The following is a 22,543-nucleotide window of genomic DNA, read 5'->3' as shown; positions in this document are numbered from 1 at the left end:
GGGACAGGAAGATATAGATGTATGCTATGAAAAAAATGATCATAGAGTTTTTAGAACTGCTAATTATATAATAAAAAAAAAAATCCCAAACATGTATATTTGTCTACTTCTTGCTAACAAAGTGTGTACTGAGGTACTAATATGTTCACAAACATTAAAAAAAAAAAAAAATAACCTTAACCATCAAATGTGCCCATGAGACAGGGAGGGCAATTTGAACCAGCTTTATTGTGCCTGGGTACACTGCATACCTCTTGTGCCACAAGGCACTTTATGCAAAGTATTCCCTGAGTGGTAATTCAGACTGTGCCCTGCTCCTAACCTACAAATTATATTTCAAGGTTAATTCTTGGATCCAGCTACAGAATTTATGGCAGATAAATGTGAAACAGCGCTGCAGCCTTCCAAGGAATGTGGTGAACGCATTGCCTGATCCACTAAGCACCTGGATACTCAGCAGCTATCAATGCTTCATGTATAAGGTCAGCACTTTTCTTGTGCTGCCCATCAATATCTATAAATGTTCTATAGCCAGGAAAACACCCAGGCCCTGACAGACCGTACACAGCCCTGAGTTTAGCTTAGCTACCAATTGGGTTATGGATTGTTGACTTGTACCCACAACCAGGAGAAACTCCCAAGTCACAAAATGAATTCTCTAAAGCAAGGGTTGCCTACCTTCGACACTTCAGATGTTGTGGACTTCATCTCCCATAATGCTGGCAAAGCATCAGGGGAGATGTAGTCCAAAACATCCTGAGTGCAGAAGGTTGCCTACCCCTGCACTTATTTTTGCCTGTGATCCTAGCCCAGAGGCCCCTAGATATTTTTGACCTACAATTCCCATAATAATGTCCGAAATCATCTACGTCCTCTGTGTGACACCCCTGTGAGTTCTGTTTGTCCCAATTCTATACATGACACTATTCGTGTTCCTATAGTGACAGCCAGTTAACTGGATACTTATTTTAGAAAATTGAAATGCCATGTATTGAGTGGTTGCATAGTGGGTAGAATTAAATGGGATTTTAGAATTTACAACAAACACACACTATGTTGACTCTGTTTTCTAGGCTTTAGAAGCCAGGGCTGTGCATTAAGCACTGATCACTTTATTTTATCATTTCTTGGATCTGAGCCAGGCATGTCTGTTTCTAGATGTGGAATAGAAGACTCAGGGCAGCTTCAAACAGCCACAGGAGCAATCCCGTAAATCTAGGAGTGTGGAGACCAAGCATACATCTGAAAAACATTGTGCATTAACAATACCCCCCCACCCCCTGAACTCTCACTCTGCATGAATAATTTACCCTCTTTTATGCTAATGGGATCATGAAAGTCTCCCTCTGCCTTTAATGCATCTATTCTCAGCTTTTAGTAACAGACCCCACCCGGGAAAAGTACATGAGCGTCCGCTGTACTAGAAGGAGTACCGCCAAGGGAGTATTGATGACTGTGTGCAGGATAACCTGTGAGAACACACATCTTCACTGTGTTAGCATGTTCCTGACACAGTCTTTCAGTGAAAAAGATCACTAGGGGGGAGGGAGGGGGATAACAAGAAAAAAAAATCAGGTATTGAAATAGATAATAAGAATCCTGTTGTTCTTATCAGAATCATGAATTGGCCATAAATATGATGGTGCAGAATGCAGATACATGTCCAAAAGGATGGGAACCATAGTGGGAAGAAGGGTCACTCAGGGCCGATATAGCATTTAGAATACTCTGAAATGCACAAAAATGATTAAAAGTGAGTTATTCAGTAAGCTCAGAATTTGTGGAGCTGGTTTGGAAGAAAATTCTCTTTACTTCCAAATGTCTTTATTTTTCTGTGATATTTAGGGTCTCTGAATTGACACCAAACGCCCCCAACGATGCCTTAAAATTTGTTCAACATGCTGAAAAAATGTTCAGGAATAATCCATGCTATAGGTGATATAGGGGAGTAGCACACACATTATTGTTCAAACTAGTATAGAAATGTATTATTAAACAATAATGTACAGATAGAGAAATTATCAAACCCCCCTGACCTCACATCAGTGATGGTATTTAAACATTTAACAGGTTTATTGCCAGCATTTTATTTTACAAGTGTGATGTAATCTCCATTCCATATATTACAAAGAACAGTGTAATTTACATAGTACAAAGCTAAATGTTTTTCAAAAGTTTGGGCTAGGATACATGATTTTCCTGTGCAGGTGATATTCTTTCTTATTTAATACCACTGTATTCAAAGATCATTAAAGAGGCAATCCATGAACATTAGGTGCAATGCTATAGGGGTACTGCACTGCCCAAATACAACATCACTGTTTAGTAGATATACCCCCAATGATAACATGCATGCATTTTTTCATTGGGGGTATACTGTATCTAAAAACTGCTTTCAAAAGCTGCCAATCTCTTTAGGGGAACCCCTTCATTGCTGGGGAATCTCTTGTATGCTGCCTTTGCAAGCCCTCCCCTTCTAACCCCGCCCAGACTTTCTATGGCTGTCCAATCACAGACTTCCCAATGCAGCTCAATGAGAAGTCTTTGCAAGGCTGGTGCTCAGGGCCAATGCTGCCTCTTGAGTTTAGCTCCACTGAGCTAAACAACCAGGACGTAACAGGAAAGGTTGTCTGATTGACAACTGGAGGGGTGTAACCAGGTTAATTTATAATAGGGCCAATTTTTGTTTTATAGAAATCTGCACTTTTTGTAAAATGAGAAAAAGAAGACACACTCTTTGCACATAAAGCCCATAAGCAAGCTTAAGTGTTTCGAGGGTCTGTAGTGTCTGTTTAAGTTGCAGTTAGTTGTAATTAACCCCCATTTTTGCAAGATAGGCATGGGACTGCCCTTCAAAAGCATAAATACCATGCATACAGTTGCATAAACAGAAGAGTGTGGATGTGTGTTGCTTTTTTTTTCCCGAACTCCTGTAATTTACATTTTTCTAGAAGCAAATGTTCTAAAAACTCAATATCTTGTGGTTTTGAAAAGTTTGTTTCTCTTTTACAGGAAATCCTATAATGACGCAAACCAAATCAAACCAGTCTCTTTTAATCCAGATTCTATACAATTAATAGAATATCTAACACGATTCTTTAGCCCTAAACATGGATTTCAGTGTATACCCTGACCTGACGTAAAGTGGAACTTGCATTAGCCATTGTAATGTGATGTTATCAGCTGGTAATTTTTCGGGTCAACAAGCGCATTCTTATAAAACTCGGTTGATATTTTTTTTTCTTTTCTTTTTTTTTTCTACACAAAACTGCTACCCAAAAAAAAAAAAAAAAACATTAAAGTTACCCCTTTCACAAGAAATATAGTGTTTAAATCTCATGTTAGGCTGATTGCAGTCCCCTGCCAGGCCTGCATCCTTTGCATTCAGAGGAATTTAATAATCTCAAGTGATGAAAACGGATTGTGTAAGTGTTGCGCGCAGGAGCAAAGCTTTCTTGACCTGTGTCCAAGGATTTCAGAGCAAAAATCACTAGGCCAAAAACAGCTGTCTGACAAAGCAATGAAGCAGCGGGGAATGTGGCTGTTTTATTGTTTATCTTTTGTTTATGAGGCTACATTCAAGTTTAATTATACCTTTAAATTAAGGTCTAACAGGCGTCAAGAGAATTCCTCTTCCACAAAGAAAGAGAGAGGAGAGAGAATGGAGTCTGTGTTTCCACAACACATGGGTTCCCAAGTAACTTAACATATAGAATTGTAAAATGTTTCCCTTACGGCCCTTGGTTACTGTATACATTTTATAGTCTAATTCCTCATATAAGTGACGGTAACAAAACTTTGAAAGCTCAAGCTATAGGTTAACCCTTGTGTAGAGAAAAAAAATAGTGTATAAATGTAAAAGGATCAAAACTGTCGGTCTGGTGCTTTTTTTTAAGTTTATTTATTTTTTAAATAGTCTGAGGAAGCCCATGCACAGTGCACTAAAACCCTGAGCCTGTCCTGATAATTTAGATTTAGGAGAATCTCCGCATTGCGGGGGAAAATCCAGTGCTGCCTGAGTTTGTCCTGATAATCCAGATTTAAAAGAATTCCTACATTGTGGGAGAATCCAACAGTGTATGAGCCTGTCCTGATAATCGAGATGTAGGAGATCCCCCTACATTGCCAGGGAATCCAGGGCTGTCTGAGCCTGTCCTGATGATCGAGATGTAGGAGATCCTCTACAGTGCGAGCGGGTCTAATGATGCCCTCATGCTGTGCTAATGACAGTAGAAAATTATCTAAGAGCAATACTATTCCTTCACAATAGCATAGTAGCTGATCTCACGTGTTCAGTTATGTTGCTCTGAAATCTGTAACAAGTTTACACTTTATTGAATAGCCCTGTCGGTCTACCAGATTAGGGGTTCATTCACTAAACAGGCTAAAATAAATGAGTCACAATATTTCTCTAATTGTGGAGAATTACCAAAGTCATTGCAAATCTTAGGCCACACCAGCCGAGTTTAAACCATTTATCGTACCCTGCAGATTTCTCTTAATTTTGTAAGTCTCCTTTCAGTTCCCGGCTTAGCGAATATATACCCATGCCTTGGTGACAGTGGCTGTGAATCTGCTTTTTGCTCACATAATATGATGGAACACATACAGAAAGACAGCTGTTTGCATTTAGGTAATAGCGGTGGGTCCAGTGATGGAGGGGTGGCTTGTATGTGATTCTTGCTAGCAGGAGAAGGCTCTGCAGTTTGTGTCCCAGCCTGTCTAGGAATTCAGTCTATGCCCAAATGGGGGCTTTTCCCACTGCTATGCATTAACTCCTTTCTTCCCTGAACTGGGACACATTTACTGTTCATGTTCCAGTAGACACAAACATGTATGCTCCACATCAACACTCTTCGGCTACAGTGGGTTAAATGTATCCACAGCCCAGAAGCCACAGTGAACCTAAAGAGGTCACATCAGAGCATCATTTATGGGTCTGCATAATGCAAACTTATACATGAGATTCCATTAACATAACTCACAACGTGTTTCTAAATCACATTTTACAATAGGCATCTAGCATTTTGATGTCTACATTGCAAATAGCTTCAGAAAGACACATTATTGTTCTAAGGACTAAGGCAGGCTTTAGGTGATAGAGAGGGAGAGCGAGATTGATTCTATGTTTATTCATGGTTAGGCTATTCACTGAACTGCGAATTAAGAAGAAATTTGCACATTTTAGACCAAAGTAGCCAATCCAGAAAATAAGTTGAAATTTTCTTTCATTCTGTGTCTTTTGCCTGAATTTTGCAACATCCCACTTTATCCAACTTTACCATTGTCCAGAATTCCCAGTTCCGAAAATGAGCCCTTGGGTTTCAAAGAATGGATGTCCCTCCTAATTATGGGTTCGTATCAAGCGTTTAACCCTTAAGCACCCAATGCATGTGGGATGTTTTCTCTCAAACTTTCTTTTTTCTCAGTTGGCCTGTTATACAAGGCCTGATTTAAATCGTAAGGCAAAGACCCTTTAATCTGCCACAGGGACATTCAGCGTGTTGCATAGACCTTTAATGGGTTTTAAATGGAACAGTTATTACAAGGAAATTACCTAGGTGAAGACTCCTTGCCCATATGTCAAAATGTTTAATTAGAATTAAAATAACCAAAGCTGTTCCCTATCCTTCTTTGCAGTTACAGTTTTATACAAACACCCAGATGCAGGACTGTTCAGAGTACAAAAGGAAGCCAAGGATCAAGTACTGCGGTTTTACAACAGGTAAGTAAAGGGCAGCCGGGGTGGGTCTTATCTATTGTTACATTCTATACATATGATCTGGGTTTATCAGAAACTGAGAATTCATACAGGGCCGGCAAATATTTACCCAATCTTTGGAGCTGCTTTAACACTTCAGTTAAGTGAAGGGTTGGGAGGCAACTGCTAACATATACTGCAGAATCTTTTCCAGAGGGGCAAAGCCTTAATTTGCATAGCACTGTTGTTTTTAGGAACAAATTTAAATCAAAGGAAGGACATCTTTGCACGGAGAGAGGGGCTAAGAGCCCCTTTTTTACCCAGGGCCCTGGACACCCCATGTGCTCATCTTGAATGTGTCTATAATTTTATTATAATCTACATATCCCTACTGTATGCCTCCATAAACTTTTAGTGTCCGATTCAGTACCTCTAGCAAACATGCACCGTTACAACAAACTAATCTAGTAACAGGGCGAATGAAGCACTCGCAGCACTGGTGTGTGAATAACTTGCTGGAATTTAAGTGAGAACCTTTTAGGCAGTTATGCAGAAAATATGTCTGAAGATGAAGAATGTTATTAGCCTCCCTACGAAATAACAACAGCCACAGAGTATTATTACATAGTATTGTCAGTATACACAGTGCTGATTAAACTGTACCAGCAAACGAATGGACACCGATTGGCACAGATAAGGAGATTGCATTACATTATTTGAGGTGGTTAGGTTTACTAGCCTTCCGAGCTAAAACATAAGCAAGTGTTTCAGCTTAAAAATTCGATAAAAAATTAAAGATTTATATAGAAAATTTAAAAAGTAAATAAATTAACCCCTTCATGGCGAGACTACGGAAAGCAATGTTTTATTCCACGTCATTCGTCATGTAGAAGTTAGCAAAGATGTATTTTGTTGTTCAGCAAATGTTTTTTAAATATAACACAAGGTAAGCATTTCAGAAGCCATTTTTGCTGCTATGGCAACAAAAGCACACAGCCAATGAATACCACTTATTTGTATCACATGATAACAAGCTACAATTAATGAGGCCTGACAAAAAAAGACCAGGAAAAAATGTGACATGATTAATTTCAATAATTATTTCAAGCCAAGGTTTAGCTATTGAAAAGTTATACGAATTAGAATTCCAAAACCATATTTCAGTTGCCCAGCTGTCAGAAGACTTCAGCTCCCATAAATACCTAGCAAGAAGCTGACAAAGGGTTTATCTAGCATGGGCTGATGGGCATTGTAGTCCAACACCTGGCTGCACATGTTTAATGGTGGTAGAGGTTAACACAGTAAAGGAGTTTAAGCATGCGTGGGATAGGCATAAGGCTATCCTAGCTATAAGATAAGGCCAGAGACTAAAAGTATTTTGAAATATTGGGAAGAGTCTTATCTGCTGTCACATTCTATGTTTCTATGTAATTACCACTATTTCATTATTTGTGTCATATTCTGAAGAATTGATGGGACATTGGCTGGGACTGCACATATTGAAAATATATTATTACTTCAACACAGAAAGATCAGTAGAGGAAAAATAAATCAGATTAAGTTAGGACACGTCCGATGGGATCCCTACCATTTTAAAAGGTAAAACCTTCTGAAGAGATTCTAAGACGTTTGCTAAACGGCCGAAAGATTCCAAACAAGCTCCTGCAACACACAGACACTTAACAGAGATTCCTGGGACTGCTCACCATTCATGCTGCACAGGCTGAGCTTGCCATAGTGGAGTTAGAGGCATTCCACAAAGGTCCATCGCACATGCACAAACAGAGGCTTTGTGCAGTTTTTATCTCTTTAACCCCTTAAGGACACATGACATGTGTGACATGTCATGATTCCCTTTTATTCCAGAAGTTTGGTCCTTAAGGGGTTAAAGTAAACTGCAGACCAAGTGCAAGGCTCAGCAACACCTCGTGCTGTTAGACTATGATGCTCACTATCCTCATCCCACCAAATCTAATTACATTTGCCATGGTAATAATGGATTTATCTTTCTTGTAGCCCAAATTGGGGTGAGAAGGTTTTTTTTCCTACAATTATTGGTGCTTATTGACCTATCATGCAGGGCAACAGTAATTTCAATGCAACTGTAGAATATGTATTTTTTTTCATCGGCATGCACAATTTCCATCTTCCTTATATAGAAAATTACATATGAACAAGATTGTGTGTGTGTGTGTAATGTGCTGAATGCATAGCAGAGATGATAACCTGAAGTCAACCAAAAAATAAGCCAGAATTTATTCACATAGAAAATATAATAATAAAATAGTAAATAAACTCCATTTATGTTTTATCTTCACATGGGGGGGGGGGGGGGGGGGGGATAGCTCACGCTGGCAGGCATTATGTAGGATGCGATCACATAATATGGTTCTTTACCCTCGATAAATGAGTACATCATTAAACAGAAACTGATGTCAAATATTCAGTGACAAAAAGAATACAATGTATGCATCACGCAATTAAGATCAAATGATGTCAAACACAAATGGCGTCTGCCTCGGGTTTAAATATGGTGATTCTGTTTACGAAAACAATACAAATAAAAAAAGAAAGCAAACACAACGATCATACAACCAGGGTTATGTTTTATGTTGTGAATTGCTGGGATGCAGGATGAATTTAAAGTTTTTGTCAAAATAGCACAAACTGAAAACATTGCTAACTTGGGGAATATTTCTTGTTTTTGTCTAAAATGCCTAAAATGTTAAATTCTCTTTTGAGTTCCTCATAATTCACACTTTTGTTGAATAACCCTGACAAACGCTTGTCTCCGGCGCTTCAGGTGTAATTGATATTTGTCCGAATTCTTTTTTTTATTTTTTTTAAAACATTCACGATTCCAATAATTACAATATACAGTCCAGTTTTAGAATTTGCCATACTGCATGTGTCTCTTTATGATAAATTCCTAAAGGCGATGTAAATATTTCACAGCTGACTTCCAGATAGCTTGGAAATACCTCCGATGTATTGAAAGTGATGTGCTGGTAGGCATTTTGGATATTGAATTCCATTTTTTAGAAACTTGGGGTCTATCATTTAAACAGTGAAGTGGCAAAAAAAAAATAGACTAAAAGAGCAGTGTTAAGAAAAATAGCAGTGTTGGCGATTTTGCCAGTTTGGCTTTTCTGGCCTCATTGTGAGCCATCACTGTTCATTTCCGGAAGAATTTGGGCTAATCTCTCAAGTCGCTGTTCAGGCCAATAGTTTTCCAAATAATTAAAGCGATCAGCTGCATTCTGACAATTTTAGCAAAGGCAAGTCTGCAACACTGATTGAAAGGAATCTTAGAAACATTCTGTTACTTACCTTCTGGCCACACATTCTTTCTTTCCCCACAAATGGCTATTTCTTTTCTGCCTACTCGTGGCTGGTTTTTATAACTAGTCTTTCAAATATGCCATGTCCATATCCCCCCAGATTGTGACCTGTTATGTATAAACACAATCTCTGAATTGTGACCATGTCTCTAAATGTGCCTTCACGTAATGCCTTGTACTGGCAACTTGAGATATTGGTATCTATTCTGCACCCAGTTATCCTCAAAGTCCCAAAATGTTTTCTCTCCACTGAGGATTCTATCTGTAGACATCACCTCTGTTTGTAATGTACCACCGTGACAAATGCCTAAAATAGCCCAAATTACCATTTTTCTGTAATTACAAGTGCAATTAGCTTGGTGAAACTAGCCTCCCATGAAGTTTAGTTAATTTATTTTGTGTTACTCTAACCCTTTCAACTGTATGCATCACTTTTTTTTTTTTCTTTTTAGAATCTTTTCATGGAAGTAAATATAAAACCAACTTTAAGAATAGGAAGGAAGGAATTTTACAAAGCAAGTGTATCATTGAAAAGGTCATCCTTGATCTTACCTTGTTCGCTGCTGTTGTCTCCACTCTGGGAAGCGTGACCCCCACTTGAAGGCCCCGGCGTGCCAGCAGAATGTGTAGATACTGCGTCATCATGGTCTCTCCATGAAGCTGGGTTCTGGTGAGCAGACGGCAAGTAGGGGAACCATTAAAGATTGGTGAGGCGAAGGTTATTCCATGTAGGGTAGAAAAAAAACAAACAAACAAGAAAGGACTTGTTAGGGACGGACGTTTTTCTGCAGAGACTTAAAGACGAAACGTCTTTCAGAGAGATTTCGATCATACAAACATTGTAGCCATTTAGTATACGTATTAATGTGTTCATCTTCTGCAGATATTCACGATTAATATATATTACAGAGCATGTCCACAGATGTCTCCAGGTTAAGGTAAGATAAGAAATATTCTATGGCTGGCTTTACATTGAAGGCACAAATACAATAACAGCCTCAACACTTGGCCCTAAGTGACATGAAATTGCATAATTCAATTATCAACCACACAATAAGACTTTGTGTTAATTTGCGCAGGGCACTTGTCACCTCTGATTCCAGTTTGCCTAAATTTACAGTCATATACTTTGTTCTGGCTCATAGTGTGCTTCAAGATACTTCTACTTAAAATGCGGGGTGCAAAGGGGGCAAGTGCCCTTTTAAACCCTATCCTGCAGATGCCCACGATCACAGCCTGGTCGTTATCGGTCTATAAAGCAAAGTAGCCTACAACGAAACATTTAAATACATAATAATAAAAATATATTCCATGTATTTAGAAAGTATTTTTTTTTACCAGGTAAAATACATTGAGATCTCTCTTGTTTTCAAGTATGTCCTGGACAGCATGTGAAAAAAAAAAAATTGTGTAACGTTAACTGAATGGAAGGAAACAATATTGTGACATTAATGGATAATATAGTCTTGGACTCTGAATGTATCCTGCTGGTGCAGACTGATGGCTAATCTTGGCATGCCAGATGTTTGAGAACTGTATTTTTAATACAGAGAGAATGCCACTACATTAAACTTACCATGCTGATTACAATGGATTCTATGCAGTTATAGAATGTGCAATTCAAAAAGGACATTATTTATTATACATTATTTATGTGGGGTGCTGTGCATGGCTACTTAATTTTAATTTGGAGTGGTGTCGTTCCCTCCCCCCCCCCCCCCCCCCCCCCCCCCCCACCCTTTCTTTTCAGTAGCCTTTTCAGTACCCTGAGGGCTGTATAATGGATATTGTTAAAATAATTCTCTAATAAAGGTGTTTCCACCTAACTTATCTTTGATTTAGGATCGAGCATCACCTGTGTACTAGCCAGTCTTTTATTATTTGTTTTTTAAGAGGTCAGGGTAAAAGTAAACCCATCGGATTCTATGTAAAATAAAGTGTTGTGAACCAGCAGTGCCAATTTGCATTAGAGATTATTGCTCTCAATGGTTGTATGAGCCTTTTTATGTATTTCAAGTTTTGTAATGCATATGAATGGGAAGTCCATATGTTGGACCACTAGTCTTAATCTGAATGTTTGAGGTCTATATTTAAATCAGGCGAGGGCGAGCAAGGAGAATTCCCCCCCCAGACCACTGCTATTGAGTATTATTTTATATTTTAATGGTATACTAGTTCTTGGAAATGTTTTATAAAACTTTATGATACAAGGAAGTAGAGTTTGTTAGTTTGCCAAACGTGTCTATTCTCTCCAATCGTCCCCCATTCTAATATTATATGAATATTGAGCACTAAACATACAGAGACATACAGCAGGTATCTGATAGGATAGATAGCTTGTTTACTAGAGGTACGTTTGAGAAATGCACAAGTGCACCCTACAAATACCTACACAGTATTCTCTAGATACTGTCAGCCATTCAGAGAGCTGGAGGGTGAATTTAATGACATGGCATTTAAAGGCAAATTATTCTGTATGTGTGATGAGTGTTAGAGTGCAAGTGGCATATGACTAGGAAATATAAGGATCCCATTCGATCTTTATATTTCCATTACGGATAGGTGATTAATTACTGAGGTCGGGACAGAGGCGTGTAACTGCTGCCATGGACTGAAACTCAGATCAAGCTCAGCGAGTCTTTGCTGGGAGCTGCGTTCATTGGTAGATTAGTTGCCCATACCACGCTCTGCCTGCCTCAGCATGAAGACTGTGGAGCAGTTGAGAAGTCTACAATAGCCTGAGATCAGAAAAAGGTGTAAGGACTCCAGCAATACATGAATCAGCTGCTTTACTTACCACCTGCATGTGCTAATAACCCAGACTAATTAATACACAGTAACACCTTGAGTTCCACCTCCCACCCAGTGTGAACACAATGCCACACACTTTCAAGTTTACCAGTCAACAGGACACAGTCTACTGACAAACCTCTGGCGTCTTTTTAAGCTACATGATGTGAGAGTTGATTAGACTAGCAATGCTACAAACAAACAGCAAGATTGCATCAGTCCCACGTCCACTTTCTACCTTTTTCTTTTCTGGAGGGAGGAATGTTACTAACCGAATTGGAAAAACAAATCCAACCATTGTTTTCTAGAGCAGTGATGGCCTTTATTTAGCACTCTTACACGTATTGCTGAATATAGATCCTATGATCCTCAGTCAGCCAAACGGCAGCCTGAGGATTAAGGAACCATAATGGACCTGCTTCAAGTTATCCACCCCTGCTGTCTAGTAATTTACTAGACCGCTGAACTCAGCAGACTCCCTCCACTCAGTCAAATCTGAATCCTGCTGGGTCTGCGTTTAGGCCTACGCAGACTGGCAGTATTTAAACTCAAAAGATTCTACGCTACAGTGTTCATGGCCAGGACAACTCGAGTCACAGCTTATTATGGAAAGGCAAATCTAGAAGGTGTGAAGCTTCTGAGTTTTATATAGTTCTTGTTTTTTATGTTTATAATTTATTCATTTCTTTATAGAGGTCCCATGACTCCTACAGCGCTAAATACAAGTAATCAAGGATGTTGCAAGACATTAACAGACACAGAACCCAACGAAACGTCATCGTCGCTACCAAATCTAGAAACCTAAATGCTGGCTTTTCAGGTAAATAAACAGTTTATAACTGAAAATAAAGCGGTTAAGTACCTTGATTTATAGGCTATATCGATAAGCACAGGAGTACATCTAAAAAAATATGTCCAAATATAGTGAAGCACCATGTAAATTATGTATAACATTTAAGTAATTCTTGCCAAATGCCACAAGTGGATCTGTCACTGTATGGGGACTTTGCAGAATTTGCAAAGACCCTGATGTTGACATTGCCGCTGGTGGACCGGTGGCACATGTGCAAGAGTACAACTTTAAGGTCGTTGGAGATGATACCACGGGACCGCACAGTCCTCCATAGACTGAGCCAAGTCCCTGTAGCCAATACTGGTGACAGCTTTTGGATTGACACTTCTTTATGGCAGTAGCTCCGCCCAGTGTCTAGAAGCAAAATACTGAGACAAATAGTAGTCTCTATTTTGTCTCAGTATATCGTTTGACTGTCACAGTCAGAATATGCAAGGGGGGGGAAAGAGGGGGAAATAAGGTGCCATTTGACACACAGACAGTCAGGGGGGATTTCCACCTCCTTTCATTAGCTCCCCATAGCTAACGGAAGAGACAGGAACACTTTTCTAGAGCGTGCCAGTCTTCTCCTTCATTGCTACTCATAGACTTCAAGCGTGCGGCCTTCAGCTCCGCCACAGACCAGGCCAGAGCACATACAAATCCGTACGGGGGGACAGATTCAGAGGCTTCTCAATGAGAGCAATTTGCTTGTGTGATGATTATTTATTTATTTATTAAATTGGTTCCGAAAATACTGCTCTCATTATTTACCTTTCTTTAAAGAAATGTTGTTTAAGGGTATAATGATAATGTTAACACATGATGATCCTTACATTTTACAGTGTTTATGGTAGTTATATTTCTGCGCTTCACAATATAGATACATTTTTATGTTCTTTAACATGCACCCCAATGCCATGCTAAATAGAATGCGTAGAGGTAATTAATCCGGTATGATTATTCACTGTAACTATGTGATAAACGAACTGTAACACATGTAACTATATTTCGTGTGAACATTTGTTTGTGATGGATTTTGTACAATATCTTCCGGGGGATCAGATTGTTTCAGTTGTGAAACCCAAGTTAATATTTTGTGTGTTTACAAAGTGTTTGAAGAAATCGTTTTCTGCGGTTCCCATGGAAATGCAAGATATTCACACGCAGTACTGTAAAACAAGTATTTTTATTTGTTTTCCACCAAAGGCGCATGCAAGATACTAAAAAAATAAAATAAAATAAAAAAACCTAATGTATTCGATTTTCTCATAAACAAAAACTTAAGTGGAAAAAGACTTCTTAAATGTACCCTTTATAAATAAGGATGATTTGTTCATTTAGAAGTTCCCTATTCAAATGAGAAATTGTGTTCATAATACCTGATATTATTAATACCAAAATGTGTGATATGCACTGTTATACTTATAATAATAATCAACTTTTTGGGGAACTGAGATTTTATCCTCTTCAAGAGTTCCCTGGAGTATGGCTGCTATTTTTATTGCTAATATTTGTATTGGTCATTTAACCACCTAATAAATATGAAAAGCTAAGATAAACCTTCCAGGCAGAGAACCAGTAACCCTGAGGTTGGATCTAATGCTACAGTATTAACTCTTTCCATGACTAAATTCCAATATAAAAATCAAAGCAAGTTTTCTATTGTATATGTAGATATAGTCCTGGTATTTTAGATAAAGTTCATCAGATTCATACTATACCTTACTATTATTTGCCCAGTAGCCATACACGTGTGATTGTCTTACAAAAACGCATGCCCCCTAAATTTTTTACATTTTATTTTATTATATTTATTTTTATTTTTTTGGACGCATGATGCAACACGTTATAGCTATATTCAGGTGTACATCAGAAAGTGGAGTTAATCAATCTTGTATTTTATCAGCAGTGGATGTACGTACGGTGTATACATATTACTGTCGTTAATTATGCCTCTAGCCCCAAATTAACGGCAGGAGGGATTGAGCAAACGCTAAAATTGTCTTTCCCCATCATATCTCTAAAGGGGGGAAATGCTAAAATTAAGCCAATCAGCTGCAGCCCCAGTATTAAATGAACCCTAACTCGTTTCCTTCTTTTAAAAATCATGTATACAATGTAATATTGAGAAGTGTACATTTAGGGAAAAAGCCATCTATCAACATTAATAAGTCAGCCAACCTCCATTCTCATGACGTGTGTCTGCCAATTTATAGACTCACAGCTATGTAGAGACAGAACAGATATATATTACTAGACAGCTTACTTAAACACAGAGGAAGATATGCTAGAGAAACCTTAATAATTTAGGATACAAATGTCTTTCCCTCTTCCACCTAATTGTATTAAAGAGGAGAATTTCCAGGTGAAAAGCTGAGAATATTGAGCAGCCCAACACAAAGCGGATGAAAAAGACATCCAAGAAGTAGGTCCCCTGGGAAGGCATTTTCTATTTGCCGGGCTGCAGCCCCGCAGCTGATAATGCAAGTTGTAATTAATATAAAAGCAGGAGACAATATGGGAAGAGCTTGTACTTGCTCTGCCACAAGAGATCTCTGAGCCTAGAATGTGTTTCTCATTTACACACCAGCCTGCCCCACAAAATGCTACTTTATCAGCAGACTCTCTCCCTAGGAATTAAAAAAAAAAAAACAATTGATTTTACAACACAATTGGATTTTGCTAAACCTACAAAACTGCATTGTGTCTTCAAGTAAAACCATATAAATTTTATGTGATGCAAAAATAAAATCCTAAATACCTCAAAATACACATATAAACCCTCATTTATTTATACATAAAAATGCATTGTTTTGATGAGGATATTAAAAAGATGGCATTTTTAAAAAAAAAATTATTAAGCTTTTTATTGTAATTGGATCATTTTAGTCCCATGTGATACCCTCGTCCAGACCTAGAAAATGGTCCCTGGTGAGAATGAAAGCCCACTACTGCAATAAATATCCTACAATATCCATATCGGAGTACCAGCTAATTTGTGCTATATATATATATATATATATATATATATATCACTTTTTGAGTCTCATCTTCTCATTTGTTGAGTGTTTTAATTTCCCAAGGTTCCATTCAAACAAAACACCTTTAAACAAAAGATTCCCATCGGAATCGACTGTTCTTGATTTTATTGAATTCCATATACAAAATGTAACTAGACTTACCACTGATCTTTAAATTGCACAAGCACACAACTAGAATCTATGTCACACTACATAAAATGTTTACACTGTGGTTGGAAATCATCAACTAGAGATTGTTTACACAACCGGTTCATTCTTACAAAATCATCACCACAAACTAAAGATCACTTATCTAGCCATTTATGTCTCAAACCTAAACTAAATGTGCTAATGAATTCTATGTTAAATCCCTGAATCCTATGTTCGGTGAAGCTTTATTCTAAAGGTGTTTTATAAACCGTAGTCAACTGACTCGTAACTCTTTCTGCTATTAGCTACACAAGTGGAACCTAATCTAGATACTGAATGCCATTGTTTTCTAATAGGTAATGTCCGTATGACAGCTGTCATTGGTTTGAGAGGGGGTGTGGAGCTGCCAAGCAATGTTCTTCTGAAAGAGAAGGTCCACCTAGAAGACCAGTTGTGCCATCTAGGTAGGTAATTTGTGTAATATCTAACACTTTCTAGCGCACTCACTTAAGATGTAGCACAAAACCTCAATTTCCGATGACTGTGCCATGCGCTACAAAACACTTATTTGTTAATATTCCAGTATTTAATACATATTACAACATTTACAACATGTGGCTGAACGAATGGTTACCAATGGTCAAGACAAAACCTGGCCTACTACTCCAGCCTCATTTGTCACAATTGCTTGAGCATTGGTGTAGCTGATCGTGAAAGCGAAATGTGGTTGGAATACAAACGGTATCTTGATGTTCCTTATGACTCTGATTAATTTAGCAAATCAAAGGAATAACAAATTTAAATGTAATGGTCTTATTTCAGTTGTCTCTCTTGTATCCAACTAAGCTTCGGACCAAAATTGTGATCCCGATAACACACAAAGCATTTCTATTCGTACTAGGTATGTACAGAGTTAAAGCAACCCAAATTGAGCACTGTTGGTATCAAGGAAATGATGTAAGAGGCAGACAAATGTTATCAGTCTAATTTGGTAAGAAGAATCCCAAATTGAGTACTACCTTGATTGGATTAACATTACATTCAGCAATGTGAGGAACTCGCTGTGACTACTGAACTGGATTTAGATTTCAACGTGGTTATTTATATAATGGCAAACTTGAGCAACTGCCTGAGAATTCAACTGCAGTTCCACCAGCCGAATAACAAATGGGAATTTCATTATCTGTCTGAATCCAGAAAAGTATAAACCTTCGACCCAAATTCTAATGTGACAATCTGTCCGAATGCAGGAAAAATAAATAAACCTTACAAAGGAATCATAAACCGTTGAACAACTATGGGGTGGCTGTCAAATCACAATCTAAAAGCCAATTCCACAATGTATCTCCAATATCTCCCAGGTAGCTCTTCTATCATAGATTCACAGTGTAACGTCAATCCATTCACCAATGATCAGTGTGATCTCGTCTTTTAGAACACAGATTAAACTAATTCTAGTAGGAAAAAAACATTGTAGCGCCACCAAATTAACACAAAAATGTCACCACAACCATTAATTTCCGCTGACTATTATTAATACATGATGCAAATTTTGTCATTTGGTGTAATTTTGGCAGTTATATTTTTTAGTATAACTTGTTCCATAAGCCACACTGTTTAATAATATACGCGTATATGTACCACATTAGTCGTTAACCTACACACAGCACATGCATCCTTCAGCCATACAGGATACCTTTCGAAGATGTGTCATAACCACCTATAGCTGTGCCATTGATAACTCGTGTTCTTCTGATAAAAATTCCATTGATAGGGTTTCTCTTTTGGGGCTTTCGTTTTGAACAAGGTTTCTAAGTGTTTGTCCAGAGTTTTGATAAACTCAAACACAGATTTGTGAATACACTACAATGCTAATTTATTAAATGCATATTTTTTTTTTAGATTCTCCTAAGGCAAACTTTTGCCATGGTGAATACCAGAGCTACAGCTAATGTGGTAATTTTATTTCTAATCAATGTTAGGTCTCAGTGCTCATTGCTTTTATTCCCTTACCTTTATGCTATAAATGTCCACCACCTACCTGCATACATACATATATACATACATACATACATACATGAAGTGTATTCTATCGTATTCCCCCGCATACACACGATATTTAATTCCTACCAGATGCATAAAGTGTATAAAACCTGCTGTACTGCAGCATATGCACACATACTGTTAAATATGCATTGTAACTTATTTCAAACCCAGTGTAATCACATCACCAATACGACCAATACACTCTATATATGGCTAAACCTCACTGTTATTTTACGTACTTATAGTGTAATTGTACAGTCCTTATAGTACATTTGTAAGAAAAGTGTAATTTAATCCGAACCAGACTGTTTACAATTTACGTAAAAACACAGAATGCATTCCTATCAGGGTGACACCTCACCACATACACAGTACACAATACCCATCAAATGGTACAGTATATTTTAATCCAACAGATTCACAGGGCATTATTCTATCAGATTAAACACTTATAAATCTCATCTGTTTCCTGGCAGATAAGCAGTTTATTCAGACACACACTGTATAACCACATCAAATACACGCAGTGCTCTTTATTCAGACACACACAATGTCATATCCTCAGAAACACACAATGCCATTAATTCAGACACACGCTGTATAACTAAATCATATACACACAGTGCATATTATTCAGACACATACTGTATAAATGCCATCAGCTACAACACGTTTTATTCAGACAAACTGTATAACAGCATCAGATACAAACAGTTCATTTCATTCACACACACACACTGTATAATGCCATCAGATACACACAGTTCATTTCATTCACACACACCCTCTATAATGCCATCAGATACACACAGTTCATTTCATTCACACACACCCTCTATAATGCCATCAGATACACACAGTTCATTTCATTCACACACACACACTGTATAATGCCATCAGATACACACAGTTCATTTCATTCACACACACTGTATAATGCCATCAGATACACACAGTTCTTTATTTCACAAACACTGTATAATTCTATTAGATACACACAGTGCATTCTATTAAAACACACACTGTATAATTATTCCTTCAGATACACAGCGCATTCTATTAAAACAGGCACTGTATAATTCCATCAGATATACAGTGTTTTTCATTCAGACACACTGTATAAATCATGTTCCACAGCAGCTGTAATGCCCAAGTTTGTCCATTCCTGATCTAATCCCATCAGATGTGCATAGCGTCATTTATAGTGGGTTTCCTCTCGCACATATTTGTCTGTCTTTTATTTTTTTTCTGTCGGTTGTAAACTCTCTAAAATTCATCGCAGGTAATAGTTACACAACAATAACTATATCAAACGATAAGCAGTCTGCTACAAAAAAAAAATAACCCTTTGATCGACCAAACTGGTCAGTGCTGTGTATGCTCCACATCGAATCAGCCTGGAGCAAATACCCAGAATTTCCTGGCAAGTTCCACTTTGTATATACACAGATACCGAGCAGCAACTAAACTATAAACCTTGCAGAGGGTCTGGCTACAGAAAAGATCTCAGGACTACAACCTCATGAACGCCTGAAATTATTAGCATTCTTCCACTTAACACATCCCCACCAAGGATTACAGTAAATTATTGTCATAATAGCAGTCTCCCCTGCTGTAATCCAAGCGAGCAGCAAAGATTAATAATGTTCCTAGAATACAATGTTTAAAGGTGGCTTTGAGCAACATGTGAATGTCCTAACTACAGCTGTCTCTCCTTGTTTTGTATGCACTGGAACTTTATTAAACATAGGGACATTAATTGATGTATGAGCAAAGAAATTTGTTTGCATCATGGCATTAGAGTTGTAGCCGTTCTAAGCTGATAGACGTTTGCTTCCTGTGCTGGTAACGCAACCAAAACCGTATTTTATTACAAAAACGTGGATCTCAAATCGCCCAAAACTCTTTAGGGAAGAGACCTTTGTGTTCTTCTAAAACTACAGACCATATTACAACTAAACATGTTTCTTACACTCAGAGCTGCGAATCACTGTTAGTACTAACAATACCGGTTAAAGTTAGACCCAATCGAGCCAAATTTGCCATGTACTTCTTGCCTTTTAAATGCTGAGAAAAAAAGGTGAATTAACTAGTTTCCTTTTAGAGCAAGTTACATTACATGACGTCGATATGAAAAAAAAAATATTTTATAATCCCACTGATGTTTAGTAGCCTGGTGTTTCTCTTGATATTCCCGTGAAGATTACGAGAAGGGTTGCCCGCTTTCTTGGGGAAAAAAAATACCCGGCCATGCTAATTTGCATAATTCATATATGGGTGACATCACAGGATATGACATTACAGTATGTAAATCACAAAGAGTGATATATGAGTAAAAAGATTACATATGGAAAGGGTAAAATGCTGCAAATAAAAATTGGGGGGGGAAAAACAACCTACTTACAGTTCGATTCTACTGTACAGAGGGATTGCTCTGCCGTTTGGGGAGATTGGACTACTCTACTGAATGCTTACTCAATGGACCCAGCAGTAGGCTGTCTGTATCATAGACAATATATAGAAATACACAGGGTTTATTCACCAAATACCAAATTGTATTTAATTACAATCCGAATTGCAAAATGTAGGTTTAATAGTCAAGTTGTGCCTAGGCTGAATTGGAGAATTTTATAAAATCAATTATTTTTGTCTACATTTCACAGTTAATGAATAAACTTCTTTAGTTTACTCCCTAAACTAAAGAATTTAGTGTAAAGAATTTAAAACCAAACTACAAAGTTAAGGCCAAAGTAGTGTATTTGGAATAATTCTCCAGCTCTGCTATAGTCCCAGTCTGACTATTTGCGGCTTGAATTTTTCAGTTTTATGTTGCTTTGTGTGAATGTATTTGTGCATTTAAGCTTGCAGGGGTACATTTTTATGGCACATTCTAGGCACACTACAAACACAGAAAGCAATTCAGCTTGCTGAAGTGCTTTATATCTAAAAAGTCTGTCATTTAAAAAAAAAAGTTTATAAAAGTACAGATTTCAATAGACAAGTGCATGCCAAACGCCTCCCGACTGTCACTCATATTGCCGTGAACTATTCTTACTCAACTCTCATCTGTATCTCTCCTGCTTTGTCAACACCCATCTCTCATACTGTGCAAACCCCATCTGTGTGTCTCCAACTTTCCAAAACCCCATCTCTGTGTCTCTCCACCTGTTAACCCTCACCTTTGTCTCTATCCTCATGTTAATCCCTGTGATCTGTGTTTCTCCTTCAGTTAACCCCATATGTGTCTCTTCACCTGTCCAAACCCCCAATCTGTCTCTCCACCTGTCCAAACCTCCATCTGTGTTTCTCTCCACCTGTTAACCCCCATCTGTGTTTCTCCTGTTATTAACCCTCACCAATGTCTCTCTCCCTCCCAAAACCTCCAATCTGTGTGTCTCCCCAAACCTCCATCTGTGTGTCTCCACCTGTTAACCCCCATCTGTGTCTCTCTCTACCTGTTAACCCCCAATCTGTGTCTCTCCAACTGTCCAAACCTCAGTCTGTGCTTTTCCTACTGTTAATGCCCATCTGTGTTTCTCGGTATTGCCAGTATTTTTGCAATACCGGCAGTGGCCAGACAGCCTCAAATACCGGCCAGGGGACACCTTTAAGAGGCCTTGATGCTACGATTCTCTGGCTCCCTAAACTACACCTTCTTATAAAGAAAACAAAATGTGAGGAAGACTTTACCCAGCAGAGCTACTGATCAACATGCTGGCTTTTTTCCAGTCCAAAACAGCTACTGCTTGGGGTTAGTTATTATGTAGTTACGCCCTGAAATATAGAGTTGGGTTGTTGTGTTTTGTTTTGTTTTTATGTTCTTTGTTGTTTTTTTCCCCCTTTTCTTCATTTACAGTAATTTGCACACTCTGTATATAAAGCTTTCATGTGTTTAATCACTTTGTACATATATCTGACAAATGGAATTACACAGGACATGGAAGTATTTGTTTTTTCCTGGATTCAAACGGTAGAATGAATTCAGGAATGGAAAGTTAGGGAGCCTGCGTTTAGGGCACAGACATCCTGAAGATTTTATTTGTTATGTGCTTTTCTTTTTAGCATTTTAAAATTATAAATCAAAACCTGCCTCTCTATATTGTTTTTGATTACCGTATTTCAATTTTCTCAATGTGTTCTATTTTTAAAGTTGTTCCATACAGAGGGATCATTTTGTTTATTTATTTGATACTACCACTTTTAGGTGATCATAAAAGAATATTAATTAGCTGTCTCTACTGTATAACTTGATGGATAGATGCAGTCAGCCAAATATTATTTCATAGGTAGCGTGAAAAAGTAATAGTTCAAATAGTTCACACATTGCATCCGTATTTCTCAAAAAGAAGGGTCGCATGAAAAAATTGTTTCTTTATTACTGTAAAAAGTTTAAAATCAGACACACTTTAGAAAAAAAAAATACATAGCTAGCCATCGATGAAGAATTAAATTGACAAGGCTGTATTAACTCCTTGGCCACTTAGATAATACCTGCCTTCCACTGAACTATTTAATAAAATAACTTAATATCTTAATTTGTTTATATTTACATGCCAATTACAACCTGTATTGAATTGTATTAAATAATATCCCAAAACATTTTTTTTGTTCTCACATGCTTATCTGGGAAAGTTAAAAAATAGCAGAATAAGTCTTAAAA

The 22,543-nt window shown here is 37.8% G+C and overlaps 1 protein-coding gene across 8 annotated transcripts in view; it reads right to left on the bottom strand.

The window, feature by feature from the left end:
- MEIS2 (Meis homeobox 2) overlaps positions 1-22,543 on the bottom strand; it is a 124,200-nt gene that overhangs the window by 90,631 nt on the left and 11,026 nt on the right. For 4 of the 8 annotated variants that reach the window (XM_063439975.1, XM_063439978.1, XM_063439973.1 and 1 more), the window contains exons 7-8: positions 10,381-10,422; positions 9,595-9,709 (exon numbers count right to left, since the gene is read on the bottom strand). In XM_063439975.1, the coding sequence (XP_063296045.1) occupies positions 9,595-9,709; positions 10,381-10,422 (157 nt within the window). The remainder of the gene's footprint in view (positions 1-9,594; positions 9,710-10,380; positions 10,423-22,543) is intronic. The other 4 variants (XM_063439979.1, XM_063439980.1, XM_063439976.1 and 1 more) reach the window with 1 other exon arrangement.

This window comes from Pelobates fuscus, chromosome 13 (genome assembly GCF_036172605.1).
Source record: "Pelobates fuscus isolate aPelFus1 chromosome 13, aPelFus1.pri, whole genome shotgun sequence".
In the NCBI taxonomy this organism is placed as follows: Eukaryota; Metazoa; Chordata; class Amphibia; order Anura; family Pelobatidae; genus Pelobates; species Pelobates fuscus.
The sequence above is the reverse complement of the archived record's forward strand: the minus strand, read 5'-3'. Positions and strand labels throughout refer to the sequence as shown.